General features: G+C 40.3%; 1 protein-coding gene across 4 annotated transcripts in view; it reads right to left on the reverse strand.

The window, feature by feature from the left end:
- Window positions 1-204: 204 nt before the first annotated feature.
- caprin2 (caprin family member 2) overlaps window positions 205-15,177 on the reverse strand; it is a 23,451-nt gene continuing 8,478 nt past the window's right edge. The window contains exons 7-21 of one of the 4 annotated variants that reach the window (XM_034863170.1): window positions 14,476-14,589; window positions 14,213-14,250; window positions 13,886-14,101; window positions 11,952-11,993; window positions 11,751-11,879; window positions 11,557-11,641; window positions 9,861-9,910; window positions 9,648-9,755; window positions 9,464-9,562; window positions 8,657-8,797; window positions 8,031-8,166; window positions 7,758-7,934; window positions 7,516-7,577; window positions 4,034-4,088; window positions 205-1,474 (exon numbers count right to left, since the gene is read on the reverse strand). In XM_034863170.1, the coding sequence (XP_034719061.1) occupies window positions 897-1,474; window positions 4,034-4,088; window positions 7,516-7,577; window positions 7,758-7,934; window positions 8,031-8,166; window positions 8,657-8,797; window positions 9,464-9,562; window positions 9,648-9,755; window positions 9,861-9,910; window positions 11,557-11,641; window positions 11,751-11,879; window positions 11,952-11,993; window positions 13,886-14,101; window positions 14,213-14,250; window positions 14,476-14,589 (2,030 nt within the window). In that variant the 3' untranslated portion in view covers window positions 205-896. Of the gene's footprint in view, window positions 1,475-4,033; window positions 4,112-7,515; window positions 7,578-7,757; window positions 7,935-8,030; window positions 8,176-8,656; window positions 8,798-9,463; window positions 9,563-9,647; window positions 9,756-9,860; window positions 9,911-11,556; window positions 11,642-11,750; window positions 11,880-11,951; window positions 11,994-13,885; window positions 14,102-14,212; window positions 14,251-14,475; window positions 14,590-15,177 lie in introns of all 4 variants that reach the window. The other 3 variants (XM_034863171.1, XM_034863169.1, XM_034863172.1) reach the window with 3 other exon arrangements.

The raw sequence follows: 15,177 nt of genomic DNA on the forward strand, positions 1-15,177 counted from the left end.
ACAGTGCAAGATAATGTTCTTACGCATTACAGTACTCCTGTTGATAAGAGACCCCAGATTGTGTTTGTCAATGCTTTGATAAAATTTGTTTCTATTGCCGTATGGAAAGATTTTTCAGGCATTGCCCACAGTCCCCACATGCTTTGAGTACATCAGCCAACTAAATCGACACAGTTGAAAGTAACATGTCTAATTTAAACAAGACAACTTTCACCGTGTAGCTTTTTATTTAGGCACATCAAGGAACCACTTTCATCTCTCCACAGTAGACTGTTAGTTCAACAATTTGGCCGTACGTGTTTAACACCATACCCACCACCAAGAACAATCTTTCCTTTGTCAGCTTTACATTCACATACAGCAAGGTGAGACTGAAGGCATAGGAGCACGGCAACAAGCAAAGTGCTGACAGTAGGGTCAACTGTTATTCATTGAATAAACCAGCCAATGATTCAGTTAATTGGCAATTTAACATCTAGTCAGTCATCCAAAGCCATTCAGAAAACAAGACACAAATACAACATTGCATTAGAGTTCTCACTGAAATAAGGTACCTGTGGGCTAAAGATGGTGATATACTCTAGTTGATTCACAGCAAGATGGCATGTTATCAGTTTCTTATTCACAGGGCGCACCACCATCATGTATACATTCATATGGAGTTTTACATTTGGTTTATGTAAAGTCATAGTCCCTATTTCAAATATAAACAATGGCTGTGACGACAGAGCATATCATTTGGCAACTGACATCTTATTTATGAATGAGCTCTATGGTGAAAAGGCCATTGCCATGCAGCCTGACCACAACACTTAAATGTCAGTTTAAATTACCATTTATTACAAAGTAAACAGTCCACACACTGGAAGAAGAGAGTCCTTTGTTTGACCAAAAATTCAATCCTGGTACAGCAGGAAGCCAGAGAAGGTGCTGTACTTCCAGGTGCTGCCATAGATGGCACCACGATGTAACCGGAGCCACACCTGATCTCCTTGGAAGAGTGGCAGGATGGCGTGGTTGCTGGCTGTCTCATGATCTGGGGCGCCATCGTTGGCGTATGCTGACACCATCACATCTTCATTGCGCATGAGGTTAATGTAGAGGGGCACGTTGATGGCAAGCTTCAGGATGTGGAAGATGAAAACATAGGTTCCGTTGACGGGGCAAGTGAAGCGGCCGATGTGGGTGTCGTACATCTCCCCTAAGTTGCTGTGCAGCTGATCGAACACGATGGGCTGGTCGAGGTTGCCTGGAGCAAAGTTGGCCGTGCGAGAGGCGTTAAAGGCCACTCGCATCGGCTGGGAGAGCGGGTAGAGTTGCATGGGAAGCAGGGTGTGATGGTGGCCATGGGGAGTGAGAGGGACATCCCCGGTGGAAACCGACAGGGAATCCCCATGACCAGAGTCATGACCTACAATTGTAAAAGCTCCCTCCCTGTCTGGGGTGCTCACCTGGGAAGAGTCACTCCAGGCTGCTGCAGGGTTGAGACAAAAAGCAGATTAGGAATCACCAATGTGGACTCTGCAGCACAGAGTTTAGTCTGGGGGAATCTGAAGGTTCGCTTCCCCCTTGGTATGCTTGGTAACTTTGATCTGAACAAATGAGGCCTTCACTGCACGTTTCAGCCAAACCCAGGTTTTAAAACTATTATGCAAGCAGCTAGCCAGGGAATAAATTCAGATTAGGAGCCAAGTATGAGGCCTTCTTGATATCTGTACAGATGGGACCTTCTTCCTGCAGTTCATTTCTCACTCCCAGACAAATTTACCCAATGAGTGGAGTGAACAGTCTCACAAGAATTTTAATGGTTTATTATCCGCTTGAATTGAGTGAAGACACTAATCCAAAAGGAAAATGCAACATATTTCCCAACTAATCTACTGACTAAGACTAGAGTAAAAAGTAAAAAAACTAAAAAAAAAAAACTTTAGAAAATGGATTAGACCTTTTTTTAAATATTCATCAGAATTATCTTTAATGACAAAAGATTCTAAAAAAGCATGTCATGAGTTTTGTGTCACATAGTTTGTCCACCAGAGAGCGCTCTACAATGTCCCTGTGGGCAACATTGTAAGTTTATTTGAACAAAAATATAATTAAAAGTTTTATCAGAACTTTAAGATATTTTGATGTTACTCTGTTCTGACAATAAAACAAATTTTATTTTGGTGAGAACTCAAACTACAAATAACTAATGTTAGGGAAATTTTTGTAACGAGTTTCTGGATTTAAAAAAATTATTTCTTCAAGTATCAGAATATGGGATTTTTTAATAACTAAATGTTTATATCGTATCAGCCTTAAAAATCAGTCTAAAAAGGGAATGTCCAGCAAAAGTCAGATTGTAATGTTATAAATCTAATAGTTTGTGTAGAACTAAATCTATGACATTTACTTTGGTTCTGACAAATCCTACTTTAGTTTTATTTAAAAAAAAGAAAAAAATACAAGGTGGCACCTAATAGTGCACCAAGCCACTGAACGCAATTTGGGGAACTTCCAACAGCTTAATACTAAATGCATTTAAATTCAGGTTGCTTAATTTGTACCCGTAGCTGATTTGTTCTGCAGTTAAATTAAGTATCCACACATTTTACAGACAGGAATAAGGACAAGCGATAACAAAACAAACATTGCTTCTATAGCATCTGTGCAATGTTGCTACAACAGAAGTGTTTTTATAACTCTTAAAAGGAAAGGACACAACATTAAAAACAAATCTGTAGTATCTGAAGTGGACGTCCCTAGAGGCTAGCAGAGGATGAACTGCCTGTTCCAGCTCAAGAAGTTCAATTGCTTCAGGTGCTGCTCATCCAGTACCTACAGTGCAATTATCTAGTCTGTTCTCTATTCCTGTTTAGTATAGCGATGGATGTGAAGACTGCAATACATAGTGAGGACTGCAAAGAAAATCCTTGGTGCCAACCAGCCCTCCATCCAAGAATTATACAGCTCCAGACCCATCACACCATGGACACAAGCCATTTTAGCTCTCCTTTAATAGGCGCTACAGAAAACCGGTTGGCAAAACAACCAGACAAGAACATTTTCTTCCTAGATTGTCACTATGACAAACACGTAACACCAGTCCAGTGTCAGGTTCAGTCCCTGTGTAGTCTCGATCAACGGTAGTAAATTCCAGGATGCCTGAAATCCTGCGCGTGGTTTAGAATGTTTTAAAGAAAATTTGGATTGTGCAACAAGGCAGGCCTGCTTTGTCCTTTCAGAGAATTATTACAGAGGTTTACAAAGAATATGTTTACGACATTTACTGTAAAACGTTTGGGACCGACTGGTGGGATTGATGAGGACAAAGTACACACAGCGTTAAATGACATTTAACCAGAAAAAGTTAAAGACCTCACATTATTGTATTGTGCAGACACTAGTTTAAAGAAATAAAATAAACGCAAAGTGAAATTTTCATGCCATGACTAGTATTGCATGTGGTGTCTTCTTTTGCAGGGTACAAATGTTCCAAAGCAATTTTCCTTCCCAAGACGATTTAGCAGAGCCGACGCCACTGCTAAAATGCAAACAAACCAGGGTTTGTTTTTTCCTTCTCCTATCCCAGAATGTAATGTATGTGTGGTGTAGCCAGACTTTACTCCATAGCGCTATGGAGAAAGAGCTGGCAGTGAAAGACTTATCCCTGTGCAATGACCCTATAACACATCACATGCACCTTTCAATACATTTTATGTCAGATATTGTTAAACACGTAAATGTCTGTCAAATACACTATACATACGGTGCATATACATAAGCAACCAGTTATATTATGACGGGTAACAATTATTTCTTCGAGCACCATTTGCATGGAGATATGAATGATATTTTGTGCCCCTAATTACCAAGGCTGGATTTCAAAATATGGTCTTCCTCTAAGAAACCATATGCAGTAATAAACTACCAGACAGAAATGCAGTGCAAGTGATAAAAGTAGTAGCCATTGGGCATGAAATTTGCATGCTACAAGAAACTCTTCCGTGATTGATGGAAGACAGTTAAGAGATAGACGTTATGTTCTTACCACTCGAGTTACGCCTTCCTCCTCCACGTCTGTAGCTGTGTTGATATCCAGAGTCCTGAGAAAAATACCACAGAGGAACTATAAAAACAGACACTGGATTTGTAAGAGAAAGCACCCCCCCCTCCATACTGGACCCCATTGTCTTAAGTTTGTGTCCAAGTGACTGATTAATAACCATCGGTCCAGTAGAGACAGCTGCAGTCAAAGGAGACACAAAAAAAGCTCAAAGTTAACGCACACCTTCAATTTACTACTGTTTTACTAAAAAGTGCTAGGTTTCCCACTGACATTGTCAATATTTCCCAATATTAATGTTGGGAAAGAGAGAGCTATAGGTTTAACATGCAACACTCCAAAGAAACTCAGCTGGGTTTAGTGATGGTTAAACTTATCTTTTATAGACTATTGAGATATTGACTTTTTAGGCACCAACCGAATTGCCTAGTAACTTGTTTTGAATAAGTGCTTTGTCATTCAATACCCAATTTTAAGACTTAAGGACCAAATCTCATCAGTGAGCCAATAAGCACGCAGCATGCTTCAACCAAGATCTAATAATGCTGGTGAATGTCTAATGTTACGTCGTAGAGACACGCGGAAAAACGCCAACGATTACTGTGCATATTCGTCACTTAGACATAAATGCATGGAAATAGGGTCCCGGTTGAAGATGAAGAAAAAAAAAAAAAAAATGTTCAAGCCAACATGTTTAATTTAACAGTATGCAATTGCCTGTAGCATGTTAATCTACATTACATACTTCTTACCAACATTGTTCTTTCAGTTTTGAAGATCTAGCTGGGGACTGTTCATTTTAGGGGTGGAAAATAATGAATATATTTTCCCTAGAACAGATTTTTTTTCGTCTTTAAACACCAATGATTGACCTACATTTTTGTATATATGGTACCACGGTGGGCAACCACATCATATCCCTTTGACCAAAAGCAAAAATTTTATGTTCCTTCTTACAAATTAAATAAATAGACTGACATTTGATGTGCATTTTTAGAAAGAAATTTGTTTTTTGGAAATGCCTCACAATATATTGTCTCTAGAAGATTATTCAACTTTTGTTTTTGTTAAAGTAAAAATAAAATTTCAATACTATTGAATTGCAATTAATGAAAATCACTACAAATTGAATTGGCATCATTGTATCAAAGAATTGAATCTGGACAGAAGCCTCAGTTGCATCTGTAGTGATAACTTTGTATTGACCAACACAGAAAAAGGCAATGAGCAATCACATGATCAGACAGGTTGTTCAGTCACTTTAGCCCCATTTTCTTAACCACTTCACTATAGTGCTTATAATCTGTCACAATCTGGCCCAACTCTTCTATCCAGACATAGGTCATTTCTTAAATGGATAACAATACATCATATAGAACGTCTATTGTGCTTTAATGGTCTATATGAAATAACCACATGGTTAAGCCTAATTTTGCATACTTCTGTGTGAATTAACGACTTTTGAGCAAAAAGGTACGGTGTCAAGTTAAATACTAGAGCTCGTAATAGAGAAAAATACAAGCAAGCAGAATTCTTGGCTGCAGGCAGGAGTCACTGCTGATGGAAAACACATTTTATTTTTAAAAACATCCGAGTTCCAATTGGACCTTTACGTATTCATTCTCATTGCATGAAAATGGTGGAGAATGGTGTCCTGAGCTCTATGTCCAGTTGTGTTCTGGGACATTGAGCTGAAAGGTTGGAGAAGCTGGTGAACGGAAGGCTGCCCTTCATAGTTGTGCTGTTCATTACATTTAACCGAGTAGTGATGTAAAAACAAAACTATAACTTAAATATTTCCCATCAGTTTTTTTTTTTTTTTTTTTTTAAATGTTAGTATGCGCTTGTAATCAAAAGGATATAATTTTGTATCACTCTCAAAATATATTTCATAACAGGAGTTTATTGAAAGACCATAAACATAATTGAATTTTGGCATAGTTTTGTCAGTTTGGATGAGGTTTTTTGTTTTAACCAATTCAATCTGTCATGGAAGGTTTACTAAGAGGAAGCCTCTTTTTTCCCAGGAAAACCCAATCAAATTCAGTTCCACATTTGTACCTGGAAGCTGCGATACAACCAGTCTGATCTGCTGCCACTGAGCAGCTCCAATGGAGGTGTTTGGGTTAAGGGCCTTGCTCAAGGGCAGCAAACTGCTGAGCCAGTGTTTATGGTTGCTATGTCCCCACGCTAAGCTAAACGCTAAAAAGGGAAAGTGTATGATTTAACCCTTCTGAAGAGCGGCATTCAACAGGAGTTTTACCGGTGGATAAACGCAGACCTCTGGGGACTGGAGATCTTTATATGCATGTATGTTCTGTGTCCGTTTTCCATTGCAAAATGAGTAACGCCTCAGCGTGACTGGTCACCATAGCTACGCGTGATGATTTAATTATCAACGCGACTCACAACAGCACGTCGGCTACTCGCCACACCCAGAAGAAAAGTTGTTTCAAAACAAGCTGAAGGAAGCAACAAAAATCACCGCAAAAAAATAAATAAAAAAATAAAAAAAATCAGGAGTTTGGGAATATCGACGGAGTTCAGACGTCGACATGACCATTGTTTGCCGACACAAAAAGGTAAGTTAAGTTTCCTGGTAACGTTAGCTAACATTGCATGTGTTAGGGGCCCCGGTCAGTATTTACCAACGCTATACTCTAGCGCTATATAAAGTACATGAACTTTAGTACCCATGATTACACACCAACATGTGTGCTGTTTGCGTTTCAGAGCATTCACGCTTTGCAAAATCGCCGTCGCAGACAGTCTGGTGGGCGTTGTCTGACCGGTGAGATCTCTGGTTGTGACCTGCTGGGCTTCGTATAATCTTTATGAGAGTCATGGAGAGACTTAGGACAACGACTGGGATGCATCTGGTCCAGCAGAGCCGGACACTGTCACGGGGTGCAGAGGAAGACTACCGGGATGTACAGGAGGGTTTGATGCGCTACTTGAAAAGCTAAATAAAAACTTCTTTGATAACTTGTCTTGTTTTTTTTTTAATGCAACAGTGTGCAATATTGGAAACGGCATAAAGCCCCTAACAGCCCTTAATATTGAGAAGTTGAAAAGTGAGAATAGTGCAGAGAGTAGATAATCTGTCCGTGTCTTTAGATGTCCCGTTTGTTCTGGACACGCACTCCGCACTCTTGTCTGCTAACAACGCAGTGATCCGACCAACCAGCAGTCTGCAGGTTTCCACGTCACCTTTTGGGCTCGCCTCAGCTCGCTTGGAACCTCGACGAGGTAGTACAAAAAAAAAAAAAAAAAAAAGTAACTGGTAGCAGGTCCCAGGGACTTTTTTTCGTAATGGAAAACCAAAAAAGGCGAGTAGAGTCGAGAAGAGTCGAGTAGATACCACGCAGTGGAAAACCGCCAAAAGTCTTTGAATAATGCCTATCATACACAGTTACTTCCTGAGCCACAAAGCAAATATATAACTAATCAATAGAGAACACACTTACTCTGGCAGCATAGAGGACAGGTCCAGCGTCCCTTAGATGAGTCTGTGGGACGTAGGATCCTCCTAAGGAGGAGATATTAGTAGTAAGATTCAGAACTACCTCAGAGCCATTTTAGCAAAACTGTAGCCAAGCTGTGACAAGGCCACCCTACATCACCTGGTCCCGAACAGAAATTTTGCAAAAGGAGGAAAATGCAGTGTTGAAAACCCCCAAAAGAGGAAAAAGAAAGTGGAGATAGATACCTCGATGCCAACCAGAAGCGCAAAAGGTTTGTGCCAGTCCCTTGCCACCACGTGCCATACCTCTCACAGATCCTCTGGTGTAGTACGACTGGCAAGGACGACCCACACTTCCACTTGATTGGCCAGGGGACAGAAAGATCTGTCCACAGTTACCGACCATTTGATCTGCCTGGTACACTAGAGAGACAATGCAGAAATGGGTCTCAGACAACTGGCTGTTTACCATTCAGCCAATGCCAGTTGAGTTTAGGAACAAACATTTAATCAACATACCAAGCTGTAGTTCATCTTCTGAGGGAGCCATCTCCGGTGGTGTTTGGGTACTGGCAGTGCTGTACCTGGGCTCATTGAAAACTGCAGAATCTGGTTGGTAGAGCAAGTCCCCATTTTGAGGTAAGGGGGCATTCGCCTTAAAGACCCACAGTGAAAAAAAGAAAAAAATGTCAATTAAAGAAGCCTACAGACTTGCGACTGCAAGCTTCTGTTCAGACTGCATCTAGGTCTTGTTGAAGCTGGGGTGTGTAACTATTGCTAACGTAACAACGTTGAGTTAGCGTCCCTCAGAGTAAAATAAGCTGTATTGGAATCGTTCTTTTATAAGAGCACACACACACACGCACGCTGAGTTCCTTGCTGAGACTATTTTGCAGAGCCACCAACTGCGTACAGAGCTTACCGCTGTCCAAGACTATTTTGATTTGTTTACAGAAAGGTTAAGAACCCCTAAACGTTGGCGTGTATGCTCCTGTTGCCAGACCTTTCTCCGCAGCGCTGTGGCGAGATGTCTGTTACTGCAAGACTAAGGGTCAAGGAGCTTTGTCATAACATCCAGAGAGGTAAAGACAGAGACTCAATAGCATGAAACCCAACTGAAAAATGACACTTTTGGTAAGACTTACTGACTGGATGTTATGAAACTGTGCAGATGTCAGAGTTAGTCTGGTGGGGGGTGCAGGGAAACTTTGTCCCTGAGGGGGAGTGGAGGTGCCAGATGCCCCCCCATTACAGGGAGACTGCTTCCCCGACTCAGTTAATGGTGTCTAGACACCAAGAGAGAAGGAAAACTCCATTAAAATCATAGAAAGACTTCTGGAAAGAGGCAGCACAAATGATCAGTGTCTGTAAATCTTCTCCATCCAGAGGAATTTATCCTGGGGTTGGACCTGACTGATCCTAATGGAAAAAAAAAATAAAATAAAAAAAAAAAAAAGCCTGTGGCATAGAGGCATTTGCCTAACCATAGAAAGAACGTACATTGTTAAGGATAGACAAAATATCTTTAGACAGGTTTGGGGACCATTCTTGGACTTTAAACTAGGGATTTATAAAAATAAAAAAATAAAACTTGTTCTATTTAGATATACGGGCAAATGAGGGGAATTCTAAGTAATCTAGCCTTTTTCATGTGGGAGAGAGATGTTTATATTGGCCTGTGACGATTTGATTTGTTGGATAAGGCAACTGTAAGGTAATTTTGTTTTTATGAAGTCTTAATTATTGTTTTTATTTTTTTCTTTATTTTGTTGCTGTGATCGCAGTCAGATGTGTTTTTTTCTACTATTGTTTTGCAGGATATGTGTCTACAATTCTGAATGTCTGTTTAAATGAAACTCAACAATTATTAAAAATAAATCAAATATACAAATCAACACCTGCACTCAATCTTATTACTTTGTCTGACGATACGGACAAGACTGCTCATTTACCTGCGGACGGCTCTTCTCCTGACCACTCGAGATGATTGACTCCCTGCGGTATAGCGGTGGGGATGAAAATGTCTTTATATCAGCCAACTGTAGCGGTTCCTGCAGAGACAAGACAGCTGTAACGGCTTAGTAATGCGGGCTAAAAAAATGTATTGCATCTTAAAGCCAATGTGCAGTTTCTCACATGAGGTAGGTCCATTGAGGAAAAAGTCCGCTCACAGGTCTCCAGGCACTGATTCCCGTTTGTCAGGGTGGCTTTGCGCTCCATTAGCCTGGCAGGCAGGGGGGTGGACTGAGTGGGGGGGGGATTAGGATGAAGTGAAGTCCAAGTGATTTTCAGTTTTGATCACAACACTTATCACAGAAAAAAAAAAAGAAAAAAGATAAGAATGCTTACATGCATTAGTTCGGACGGGTCTTTTACTGGGCTTCTCAAGTCTGTGTGACCTGGTTAGTTTGAGGGCAAATCAAAACAAAACATGTTGATCAAGAAATTACACAGATACATTTTACAAGTGCATTTGCAGTCCATACCCAGTGCCCTACCCGTTTACATTAACCATTATTTTAGAGGTCTGAACAAGCCTACAGTAATTAAATACAACAGCTGACAGAAGCTTAGCGTTTGCTTTTCCTGCTTCCGCTTGGTCTGACAGCATTTTGGAAGGTAGGGATGAGTCTCCTGAGCTAACCCCCGTAACGCCACTCAACAGCCTGGAAAACACACGGAACACTTCCGCTGGTCCTGTGGAGCTGCAAAATTTATTTGGGCTCAAACTGCTGACTAACTTCTGCCCATTCATTGGGTATTGGGTACAATTGATATTGTCACCGCTAGATGCCAAGTCTCCCGCTTCGATCGCTCTCGTCCGGTCACACCACATATCCCGTCACTTTCGTCAAACCCTCAGTGTGTAAAGACCTTAAAGCTAGCAGTCTTCGTTTCAGTGAATTTCTACCACATGGATGCATGTTATCACACTGCTTTATAGGGGTACGGGGGTCAAAAACTCCACAGGGAACATTAAAGAGACTAAAGTCTCTGGCACACTCCCTGCATGAGGGTGGTGTTTGTTGCATGGAGCCTTTTTTGTCTTATAAAAGAAACTGACACGCCACGCAGCCGGCTTTTTCACTTATGTTATAATAATTTATAAATTAAAGTGCCAAAAGTACTGACAGATTTATAAAAATGAGCAGAGAATATAAAATATATATAGACTATGCAAATATCCATCACAATAAATAAGTAGCTCACACAAATGTAAACACGCTAAAGAATCTTATTTCACCATTATGCACTAAGAACAGAAAAACTAAAACCTGACCTTTCTGGCCTTCTTGATGTATGAAATCTACTCCCCTATTGAGTGACCTCAGGTACGACTTGATCAACTCTAGTTATGAAAAGCTCTCTGCCTGAGCAACAGGAAGGGCAATCTGAGAGCAGTCCAAAAACTGTCTTAGCTTGCTGATAGATCCTTATCATGCATTAAATATGGTCCCCCATTTCGTTCCTTGTCCATTTGGGAGACAGATTTACATTTTCCCTCCATGGGTGCATGCCCTTCACATCAAGCCCAGACCCAGAGGTCAACTGGCCCAGGGCACCAATTTTTCAAATACCCACAGAGTGACATGATAAATTGAAGAAAATCTAAGGATTTTCTTTGGAGCTTGTGCCGCCGCCCCCCCGGCCTATTTCACTTTGCCGAAAAACCACCACTGCTTTAAACTTTGTGAGTCAAATAATAGAGTTTAAGTGTTTTTGCTTCGTCTGAACACTGTACTAAAGTCTCAATCATTCCTGCACACATCTATAGCCTTACTTTATGGTTTAGAATAAGAAGCTGTAGATTAAAAATACCTTTCAGTTATGTTAATTGTTTACATTTCACCTTGAATATCACACATGGTCTATTGCCAAATTTTTTTTTAAGACCATCTGGTTTGGATTTTCATTGGAGATTCAGTTCCATGAGCAATCACCCATCAACTAATGAAGACCATGTGGTATGGGTTTACAGCTCCTGGAAAAAGTTAATAAGTTGCGATTGTCTGGCAAATCAGAGAACTACTTGTTTTGAATTTACCCAGAGGAGGTGGAGATGCAGACGGCCGTCTCTTCAGTCTGGGGTGGCCATTAGTGGGGGAGATCTCACCATCCAAATGAGATTCCTGAAGAGGACAGCATCATCTTAAAAACTCATCTCCAACAATCAAAGTAGACTCAAATACCAAGACCATAGTTTCATTTAGTACTGGGTGGTTAATATGATTTCAGCACCTGCATAAAACTGAAGGAGCCATGGATCTTTGTCATGAGGTCCTCTAGGTGCTGCTTCCTCAGGACCGGGTCTTTGGGCAAGGCAAATGGAGAGTTGAAAACTTCTACAGGCATATCCATGTCAACTGCCTGTTAAAAAGAGGATAGTCAGAATGGTTTCCAGTAGAGATTTCTCTTTATTTTAAACTATTTCATACTCACCAACTTAACATGTTGCTCTCCTTTGGCTCTCCTCTCTTTCCTCTGGGGAAAATATCACACTATTAAGAGGACACCATTGTTGAAAAATACACTTAATGTACAATAACATTAGAAATCAAACCAGCTCCGCTGTTTGCAGGCACAGACAGACTCACATTTCATTCCCCCGATGAGTTAAACGTGGAGTCTGTCTGTCCGTCTGTCGTTTGGTTGTTTTGTATGTTTAAGTGCATTGTGAGCAACGGTGTTCCATAGAAAAAACAAATCCTCGTATATGTCCTCATACCTGGCAAATACATTAAGAGTAAGACCTGCATCCGCCGCTGAACCTAATCCTTACTTTCAGATATACGTTTTAATGGCCAACGTGACCAGATGACTGGTCCCAAAAAAAAAAAAAAAAAAAGAAAAAAAAAAAAAAAAAGTAAAATTACATTTTGCGCAGCTTTTGATCTTTGAAAGCTTTAGAAAATGACCAACGCATACAAATATTTTGGTAGAGTCAACAATAATAACAAAAGACACCAAATACTGAGCAGGAAACTTTAAAGCCACAAAATAAACTTCAGTCAGTGGTTCCTGTTGACAAACTAATGGAGCCACTAAATTACCTCAAACAAGCAAATTCTTGTTACTTATTGGCTGACATATGCCTTTACATGAGATTTGATATTTTGTAATTATAACAGCCTGATCAATTTATTAGTTTGGCTTGATTACGCAGTGACTTAACAGGAATGCTTCTACAAGCAGACCACTTTGCAGGATTCATCCCAGAGTTACGACAGAGCCGAGACACTTGCATTTACTATGAAGTTAAATATGGTGCAAAAGTTGAGAGCCTACAGAATCTGAACTTTTATTTTAAAATTTGCACTTGCAAAAAAAAAAAAACTAAAAAAAAACACATGTGATCTAAATGTGAAGTCACAAAAACAAGAGCTGGTAAAAAGAAAAAAAAGTTGTAAATTGAAATTTTCACTTTTATGAAATATTCTGAATGTGAAGTCACAGAAAATATACACAAATGTGTAGATTGATATTTGCATGAACACAATGACCGCTGCAAGCGTGTGTGTTTTTTTTTAATTTAGGTCCATGTTCCAACAACTGTCATTTCTTAGACTTTGCAATTCCATTGTTATGGTGTTTAGCGGCAGTTTAATTCCATAACTTTTCATACTAAAAAATTCGATTTTAACATTAAGCTGTAGGGCTAAATTATTCATAAAATACGTGTGAACACAGCAACATTAATAGAGTGCAAAATCTATAAATAAAAAGTAGTTATTATAAGCGGTACATGCTTGATGCAGGCCTCCATTCCAAAACTTATGGTGCAGAGCAACATTTAAAGGGCAGAACAAAAAAATGCCCAAATTATTATTTTGCTCATCTACAGTCCCTGAGTTGCTGTGACAAATGCTTAGTCTCTCGCGAAAATTAAACGACACTGCAGGATTTGACTATGAGTGAATACTTTGATGTTTTAATCAGGCTTTTTTATTTTGTTTGATTCCGTACAGATATTGGTCTGTTTACATTAAGCTTACGGCTAGTAAATGCCATCCTGAATATTTATGATACAATAAAAAAAAAAAAAAAAAAAAAAGTAGATAAAATGTCTTTTTTGCTCCAACACAATTGCAATGCCAAGTCCTGTGCACTGATCGTTTGATGGTACCTAGTCCATACCCTTGACAATCTGAATTTTGAAGGTACACATTCCACCAAAACAAGTTCCTTCCTGAGGCTATTTAACAGAGGCCCTGTGGCCTTAGAACTGCCCAAGACGATAGTTATTGGTTTAAAGCTAAGCCAGTAAACCAGAGCACATTCTTCTTCTCCTTTGCTGGAATATTGTGTGGACTAGCCCAACCCCCTCTACAACACTGCAAGAGGGTCCGGCAAAGCCTGACTAGATGGTACCTCACCTGTTTGCAGTCAGCATATTGCTTCTTGGTAGTGACTGGGCCTTTGAGGATAAAAGTAGCAGCTCCTCTCCATGGTTTGTGGACTGCAGCTTGGGGTGACGTGGGTCCCTCTGAGACCTCCATTTCCCAGGAGTCGGGAGGCTCCCTCGCGGTCTGGAAGTCTCCACTCCGAACTGGAAGGATCTTAGGATCAGTCAGGTATAGTCTGTTGAAAAACTGCCATATCACCATTGCATCAGTGGATCCTGGCGCATGCTTACAAAAAACGTCACATACAGTACCTAAATAAAGCTTTAAAAAAAACATAACACTGGATATTAGCCTTACCTCCTTAGGTACTTCATTTGGTTTTGACTTTGATGTGGCTGACAGGAGCAAAAAGAAAAATCCGCAGTTAACCATATTTTGACTCGATTAAAAAAAAAAAAAAGTATAGAAGAGTTTCAGTAGTCAATTAAAAGTCATACTGCCAAGGTTTTTTTAAGGCCTAGTCCTAATCTTCCGTTTCACCAAATTATCCGTTTGAATAAATCTTCCCCCTTCACCCACCCAGATGTTTTGTCACAGTAAACAAAGCCTGATAACCTTACTACTGTGGCTGTTTGACTTCAGGAGCACCTCTGGAGACTTTTTGGGTGGAAGTGGAAGACAACTGAAGTACTTGCAGTTCAACAGCCTGGTGACTTCTTCTTTGAACAGCTTAACTGAAACAAGACAAGAAACCAACTCCACTTCAGATGAAACGTAGGCTTTCTTAAGCTGGTTTGAATTTCTGTAGCTTGGCCATTTGTAAATGCGCTGTATTTATATAGCGCTTTTCTAGTCTTAACTACGCAAAGCGCTTTTACAGCATACAGGATATATTCTCCATTCACACACAAATACACTGGCCGAGGCTGCCGTACAAGGTGCCACCTGCTAATCATATATACACTCACACATTCACACTGATGGGTAGCATCAGGGGGAACTCTGGGTTCAGTTTCTTGCCCAAGGACACTTCGACATGGGACTGCAGGGCCAGGGACTGAACCACCAACCTTCCAATTGGCAGGCAACCGCTCTACCACTGAACCACAGCCGCCATTTTTCATTAAGGATACTTTCCTCATAACTTCAAAGTAACTGCTAAGTATTGTCATGTATATGCAAATATCTGACGTTTTCTGATCTAGGCAGCCCACAAAAAAAAAAAGTATAAATAGTATATTACTACAATGTACACTCACCGGCCACTTTATTAGGTACACCTGTCCAACTGCTCGTTAACACTTAATTTCTAAGCAGCCAAT

This window comes from Etheostoma cragini, chromosome 23, assembly GCF_013103735.1.
Source record: "Etheostoma cragini isolate CJK2018 chromosome 23, CSU_Ecrag_1.0, whole genome shotgun sequence".
NCBI classification, from domain to species: domain Eukaryota; kingdom Metazoa; phylum Chordata; class Actinopteri; order Perciformes; family Percidae; genus Etheostoma; species Etheostoma cragini.